The sequence below is a fragment of the Malus domestica genome, chromosome 02 (genome assembly GCF_042453785.1).
Source record: "Malus domestica chromosome 02, GDT2T_hap1".
Classification (NCBI taxonomy): domain Eukaryota; kingdom Viridiplantae; phylum Streptophyta; class Magnoliopsida; order Rosales; family Rosaceae; genus Malus; species Malus domestica.
Genome location: NC_091662.1, coordinates 26,595,934 through 26,603,165, shown reverse-complemented (window position 1 = coordinate 26,603,165; position 7,232 = coordinate 26,595,934). Strand labels below are relative to the sequence as shown.

The 7,232-nt window shown below is 40.9% G+C and overlaps 2 protein-coding genes across 8 annotated transcripts; one reads left to right on the top strand and one right to left on the bottom strand.

Annotated features, from left to right (window-relative positions):
- On the top strand, window positions 1-3,921 carry LOC103406685 (pentatricopeptide repeat-containing protein At3g22470, mitochondrial-like). Of its 2 annotated transcripts, none has more exons than XM_008345676.4 (3): window positions 1-3,038; window positions 3,149-3,278; window positions 3,537-3,921. In XM_008345676.4, exon 1 carries the CDS (start codon window positions 63-65, stop codon window positions 2,652-2,654), a length of 2,592 nt encoding a protein of 863 aa, XP_008343898.3. In that variant the 5' UTR covers window positions 1-62; the 3' UTR covers window positions 2,655-3,038; window positions 3,149-3,278; window positions 3,537-3,921. The 2 variants fall into 2 exon arrangements, with proteins under 2 accessions (XP_008343898.3, XP_008343905.3); XM_008345683.4 differs by having other exon boundaries at window positions 3,529-3,921.
- A 37-nt stretch (window positions 3,922-3,958) lies between these two features.
- On the bottom strand, window positions 3,959-6,941 carry LOC103406657 (probable serine/threonine-protein kinase PBL19). 6 transcript variants are annotated; one of them, XM_070817349.1, is made up of 5 exons: window positions 6,657-6,941; window positions 5,772-6,158; window positions 5,435-5,695; window positions 4,850-4,976; window positions 3,959-4,741 (listed from the first exon to the last, which is right to left on the bottom strand). In XM_070817349.1, the coding sequence occupies exons 2-5, from the start codon at window positions 6,126-6,128 to the stop codon at window positions 4,197-4,199; spliced, it is 1,290 nt and encodes a 429-aa protein (XP_070673450.1). In that variant the 5' UTR covers window positions 6,129-6,158; window positions 6,657-6,941; the 3' UTR covers window positions 3,959-4,196. The 6 variants fall into 6 exon arrangements, with proteins under 6 accessions (XP_070673450.1, XP_008343874.2, XP_008343882.2 ...); XM_008345652.4 differs by having other exon boundaries at window positions 3,959-4,745; window positions 4,854-4,976; XM_008345660.4 differs by having other exon boundaries at window positions 3,959-4,745; window positions 4,854-4,976; window positions 5,772-6,195; window positions 6,657-6,830.
- Between the last annotated feature and the right edge of the window lie 291 nt (window positions 6,942-7,232).

Genomic DNA, 7,232 nt, shown 5'->3' with positions numbered 1-7,232 from the left:
AAACACGCGACCCAGATTTTGGGTCCCGCAGCTCAACCACTGCAGCTCTCAGGCGAGCTCCAATGTCTGCTGACCTCCGTCGCTTGCACCCTTCTCTCAAGGTACACTATCACTCCTTCAACTCCCCCCGAACCTTAATTACAAGCCTTCAAGGCTTCGATTATTTTACCCAGTTTTTGCCATTTGCTAATAACTCCACTTCCAAATCCTTGTGCTCTGTAAACTCCAATGAAAGGCGCATAGTTACAGTCGGGTTGTCACGGATAGTAAAGAACCAACATGGTTATGCTTTGAAGGGCTTTTCCAGACGGTTTTGCCCATTATTTCTTGTAAAAGTTATGAAACTATTAGGTTCTAGGGAAACTGCATTTGGGTTTTTCAAATTAGCCTTTAGAGATGATAGTGAAGGAATTGTGAGGAATTGTTGTATTGCTGCACATTTTTTGGCAGGGGATAATTTGCGGTTTCTAGCTCAGGATGTGCTTTCGTGTGTCATTGCGCGAATCGGGCCAAATAGGAGTAGAGATTTGGTGGGGTTTATGTGGGCAGGTCATTGTCAGTTTGAGTCGGATTTTTCGGTTCTTGATACTCTTATGAGAGGTTTCTTGAATGCTGAAATGGGTTCGGAGGCATTGGAGGTTGTTAGTAGGATGAGGGAGGTGGGGTTGAAGCCGAGTTTGTCAGCAATTGCAATTCTTTTCAGGTTGTTGATTAGAGTTGGTGATTATGGTAGCGTGTGGAAGGTTTTTAGGGATATGCTTCGGAAGGGGCCTCAACCTTGTAATTATACTTTTAATGCGATGATTCTTGGGTTTTGTAGAAAAGGGTTGCTTAGGGTGGGAGAGAGTTTGTTGCATGTGATGTGGAAATTTCAGTGTGATCCGGATGTTATTACATATAACATTGTGATCAATGCAAATTGTGTGAGGGGACAAACAGATGATGCACTTCATTGGGTGCATTTGATGATTGCAAGGGCCTGTAAACCGAGCACGGTTACATTTAGTACTGTCATAAATGCCTTATGTAAGGAGGGAAATATGTTGGAAGCTAGAAAGCTTTTTGATGGGATCCCAGATATGGATGTTTCTCCAAGTACCACTATATACAATACCATGATGGACGGGTACATTAAAGCACGGGACATTGGCCAGGCAAACATGATTTATGAAGAAATGAGGAACAAGGGCATATCTCCTGATGGCATAACATTTAATATCTTGATTGCAGGGCATTACAAGTACGGAAGGGAAGAGGATAGAGACAGGTTGTTAAAGGATTTATCTGTATCAGGGCTGCTTCCAGATTCTTCATTGTATGACATCATGGTTTCTGGGTTATGTTGGGCAGGTCTGTTGGATGATGCCATTGAATTTTTAGAGGATATGCTAGGAAAAGGATTACCTCTGACTGTGGTTGCTTTCAACTCAATTATTGCAGCTTGTAGCAGAGTAGGGTTAGAACAAAAGGCCTATAAGACCTATAAGTTTATGATTACGTTTGGTGTAACTCCTTCGACTTCTACATGTAGTTCTTTGCTTATGGGTTTATCCAAGAAGGGGAACCTGCAAGATGCGAGAGAGCTTTTGTGTAAGATGATAGAGAAGGGGTTCCCTATAAAAAAAACTGCTTTCACTGTGCTTTTGGATGGGTACTTTCGAGCTGGTGATTTGGATGGGGCTCAAAATTTGTGGAATGAGATGGAAAGAAGAGGGATATGTCCTGATGTTGTTGCCTTCTCAGCATTTATCAATGGACTATGTAAAGCGGGTCTAGTGGAAGAGGCATATGATATATATCTGGATATGACAAGGAAGGGGTTTGTGCCAAACAATTTTGTCTATAATTCTTTAATTGGCGGGTTTTGCAGCCGTGGGAAGTTGAGTGATGCACTGAAGTTAGAGAGAGAGATGAGGCAAAAGGGGCTTCTTCCGGATATCTTTACCACCAATATGATCATTAATGGGTTCTGTAAACAGGGGAGAATGAAGTCAGCAATTGATACATTTATGGACATGGACCGAACTGGGTTAACCCCAGATATAGTCACTTACAATACCTTAATTGGTGGTTATTGTAAAGCATTTGACATGGTCAGAGCAGATGAGTTTTTGTATAAAATGTGTGCCAGTGGATTTGAACCTGATATTACAACCTATAATATACGCATACAGGTTTTTTGTAGCACTCGAAAAATTAGTCAAGCTATGATGATGCTGGATGAGCTTGTTTCAAGAGGTGTTGTTCCAGACTCAGTCACATACAACACGATGATGAATGGTGCTTGTATTGACATACTGGATCATGCTATGATTTTAATGGCTAAATTGCTTAAGTTGGCGTTTCTTCCGAATGCTGTTACAATTAATGTGTTGTTGTCCCAGTTCTGCAAGCAGGGAATGCCTGAGAAGGCCCTCATGTGGGGTCAGAAGTTGAGTGAGTTTTCCATTTGTTTTGACGAAATTACGTATAAATTATTGGACAGAGCCTATCATAATATGCAAGAAGATTCCGAAATTTCAAGTGGAACAGCTGAAAAAAGGCTCTTCCTGGATTTCCTTATGTACATTACATATGATTGTTTATGTAGAAATAAACCTTGCAGAGATGCAAGTCAAAATGTTCTTCAATTAATTGAATTTAGCGGCTCCTGAAAGTTGATTAGTTCATCAGTTTTTACTGCAACTATTATGATCTGGGACATTCTGATGTTATAATGAGTGAACCCTTCATGCCTCACGTTTGATGCCTCTCGTGACAAGTAGCAACAATCAGGAAGAATCAAGAACCATTTGGCTTGATGTGGTTTCAGGGAAGACTGATCACTGAATGAGGAAAGAAAGGTGAGCAAACAAAAAAAGAGTCACGACAAAGGAGATGGAAGGGAAATTGGGTTGAGGTTATGAGAATGTAGTTAGGCCTGCCAGTTATGCCGTTCAGCGCAAATGTTGGATGAAATGCCGTGCATGCCAACTGCTGGAACTGCTCGATGAAATTTATGGAAAAGGTCATAATGTGCTGGGCACATTAGGTTTCAGGTAGGGATTTTCAGTTTTCAACACTAAGGCGAAGCTAATCAAAGAGAATTGCTAACTTCTAGACATAATATGGACACCGATGTTAACTGTGTCTTAATTTTGTGGTGCAGCTGAACAAGTGTGTTGGTTGAAAACCCACAAGAGATGCAAACCTAGCAAAGCAAAATGAAAACTCCAACTGGCTGACACAGAATTTATTTTGAGGGAAATCATGGTTTCTTGGCTGACAAGGACCCTTTTGTAAGTGTTCTCCTTGACTTTCGCCTTAAATATTCAGATTATAATCTAAAATCCAAAGTCGTAAACCTGGATTGGTAATCTATCCTACTTGAAAACTTAGTATGGCTTTTCCATTTGGGTATTCTCGATATAGTCTGAATAATCAAAGGCCGAAGGCTTTAGACTGGTAGGCAAAGTATACATGGTTTGGAACTGGGGGCTTTTTATATGTTAACAAGCCAATTCATGGGTTAATACTTTATTTTGTAAGTGTGGCAGGTACACCCCTCTAGGACCTGTGTAGGATGCCCAGGGAACCACACTCGGAGGGTATTTCCGTTGGCAGCTCAGAGGGCTGCATTGTCTCCGAATTCTCTCGGCAGTACACAAGGCGCTATGCATGATACACACGAGCCAACTCTTTCGTCAAGGCCTTGATTCAGTTTGAGTAGAGTTGGTGAGAGGGAGCATCAAAGGATTCGGTTCTGGTCGTTTTTCGTATGATCCGTTGGGCTTCCTTTTCAAAATTTTTGTAGTCTATGGGAAATGAGTTATGGGGAACTCTTTTCAACGATTTAACTTTCGTAACCTTACGAATGAATGATTTACAAGATTAGATTGTATGGTGACAACGCTACCATGAATGATTTGGGGAATTTTGGTACATTTCTGTTGATCTGGAAAGAAGGGCAAAAAGGGAAGAAAACAAATAGCCTTAGCATATGCTTATTAAATCACCTATACATGGAAAAGACTGATTCTCTGAGAATCTCTGATGGCTTTAACAACTGTACAAAAATAACCATCCAACTCGAGAAAAAGTTGGATCGACAAGTCAATTTAGCTCACTTATTTCCTTTTCTGCACTACTTTTTCCTCATCATTTGATCTCAGAAACGACCCGAAAACAAGTTACAACTACGCCTGGGGAATTATCCATCATGTCACCCTTGCCCTCTGCATAATCATGAATCTTCTTCTACTAGCGCTCTCCACATGCTCGCCTAGTTTGGCCAGGTGAGCCATTCGCCTCTGCCATGACTCTGAGGCCTCCAACTGTCTCGGCTTTGTTACCGAGTCGGCTTGGTCATTCTCAACGGATTCAGAACTTCTGTCGGATGGGATTCCCTCTTCGGAGTCTTGGATAATCTGCTTCAGTTTGTCTACTACCTGACTCATTGTTGGCCGATCTTTTGCGCTCTTTGACAGGCAACTTTCGGCCAGATTAGCTATCTTTCTTGCCGCGGTGATAGAATACTTGTTTTCCAGCCTGCTATCCATTATCAAGCCAAACTTTTTTCCATCACAAGGGAACTGTTTCACCCATTCCAAAAGTTTCTGTTCTGTTCTTGGCCGGTTTCTCTCCAGTGATCGCCTGCCCGTAAGAATCTCATACAGCACCACACCGAAACTCCAGACATCACTCTTCGCTGTGAGATGGCCTGTCTCGATGTAATCTGGAGCAGCGTACCCATAAGTCCCCACTACCTGATCATGAGAAAAATTCATTTAACTTTTTTCGAACCAGAGTTTGCATAGGTAGGCTAGTATACAAGCTACAAATGCTGGTGAGAAATAAGTGAATGCAATACTTACTGCAGTTGAAACATGAGTATGGCCAACCATTGGCCCCTCCCTAGCAAGCCCAAAGTCCGAAAGCTTCGGTTTAAAGTTGTCATCCAGTAACACATTTGCGCATTTGAAATCTCGATAGATTACCTTCATCAACAGCATAAGAAACATCGGAATAACAACGATTACGAATAAGCCGGAAATGTTGAAAATAGCAAGAAGATCGTACTGTAGTCTGTCTTGCAGAGAATAAAACTAATGGAACGGTTGGCGCAGGGAATGGGGTGCAGAGATGGGGCATAAAAAATCGATGTGGAAGAGGGGTCAATGAAAAATTTCCGGGTTGGCCTTATGCAAAGAAGGGAAGTACATTCTGAAATTCGGATATCCGCCTCACCCCCAGAACCAGAAAGTGAGCGTAGATCTTACGAAGGATAAAGTCTGTAATGTGACATGAGCAGAGGGCTACATATTCAAAATATGCCTGATCCATCCCAACATCACATGAAAGATCTGGGAGTTTAAAACAACCGACATGAAACTTCAAGAACATAAGTAGGTTGGTTTGTAAAAACCGATTTTCAATATCGATGTTTAGAGCTAACCTGAACTTCCAATCCTTGGTGCAGATACGCCAATCCTTGAGCTGCTCCAAGTATTATCTGTAACCTTGTCTCCCAAGGTACGGTTGAGTACACCTTGTTGAACAGATGATCTTCTAAACTTCGGTTGGGCATGAATTCATAGACAAGCAGTCGTTGAATCCCTCTTTCTCCATCAACAGCACAGTATCCGATTAGTTTGACAAGATTCGGGTGCTCCACAACACTCAAAAATTGAACTTCGGCCACCCACTGCTTGTGACCCTGTGTGAGAAAACAGAGAATTATAAGAAATATGTAAAGAGATTCAATTACTAGGAAGATGCTTAAACTTCCATACCTGTAAGCCATCATTGTTAAGCTTTTTAATGGCGACAACGACTGGATCGCTGCCCTTGTCATCAGCGGCCTTAATTGAACCTCTGTATACATTCCCAAATCCGCCTTCTCCGATCTTAAGCAGCCTACTGAAGTCATTTGTTGCCTGCCTGAGCTCCGCGAATGTAAACGCCCGCAAATTATGAGCCTTCTCTTCGTACATTTCTGGGATACCGCGGGGTGAATTCGCGGAACAGGTGGACTTAATGACCCTGTCGCCGCCACCTGAATAATCCGATTTTGTTTCTTCTTTCAGTTCTGGAGCAGATCTTTGTTCCCTGCTCCTAGCTTTGTCCTTGAAATAGTAGAAGCACTTCATTGTCTAGAATCCTACAGCAATTCCCTCCGCCTGCCATTGAATCGTTTGTCGAAAATTAAACCTACCACTGAATTCTCACATGAATATAAGAAAGAATCAACACTCTGTTCTTGATCAAAACTCGATTAAAATTCCCAAGTTTTAAAATAAATATGCTAAAATACTAGAACAAAAAAATCAAGCAAATCACAGAGAAAATGTTTACTTAAAAAAAATTAAATAATTAAGAATCATAGTACAGAAATGCAGTAATTCAATGAAACCACAGATTGAATAAACAGATTAATTATGCAAAACCCTGATGAAAAAAGAGATGAAATCACAAATGGTTGTCAGATTAAAGAGAAGAACAAAAGAGTGAAAACCTATATGGGAAATCAGGATGGAACAAAAAACTAACTTGCAGAGAAAGCAACAGACAAAAATGGTTACAGAAATCCTGACCCAGATGAGTAAAAACCAAGGAAAGAACAACGAAAGAATGAAAGAACCAAATATTAAACCCTAAATCTCAAAGAAAGAAAATACCTCTGTCAATTATTTCTCCAATAATTTGAAAAGGGTTGGGAGGTTGGGAGGGTTGGTGAGAACTGCACAGGTTTCTTTTCTTGCTTGGCTTTCTCTTTCTTTTTTATGTATGTGAATAATAAAGTAGGCGGTTGGCAAAGCTTTAATGGTTAGGCAATGTAGGAAGAAGAGAATTCAAAGTTTGGATAAAAAGAAGAGAATTCAACCAACTTCTGAAGTTGACAACAATAATATATAGAAGTAGTAGTTCCAGAAGAAACTCACATCTTTCTCTCTCACACAGGTTGACACGAAACTGAACCTGTCCAACTATCTACGCCATGGATATATAGTCAAACCCAAAAATGAAGAATATGATGAATTCCACCACACCCAACTATGAAATTGGTCAACCTATCGAATTCATTGGATCCCATCAAAATTTCGAAGTTAAGTGAGATTGGACGAGAGTAGTATTAGAATAAGGGACTTCCTAAGAGTTTTTGGGTTGCGTTCTCCCCTCCCCCTTCCCATTTCCAAGTTAAGCGAGATTGGACGAGAGTAGTATTAGAATAAGGGACTTCCTGAGAGTTTTTG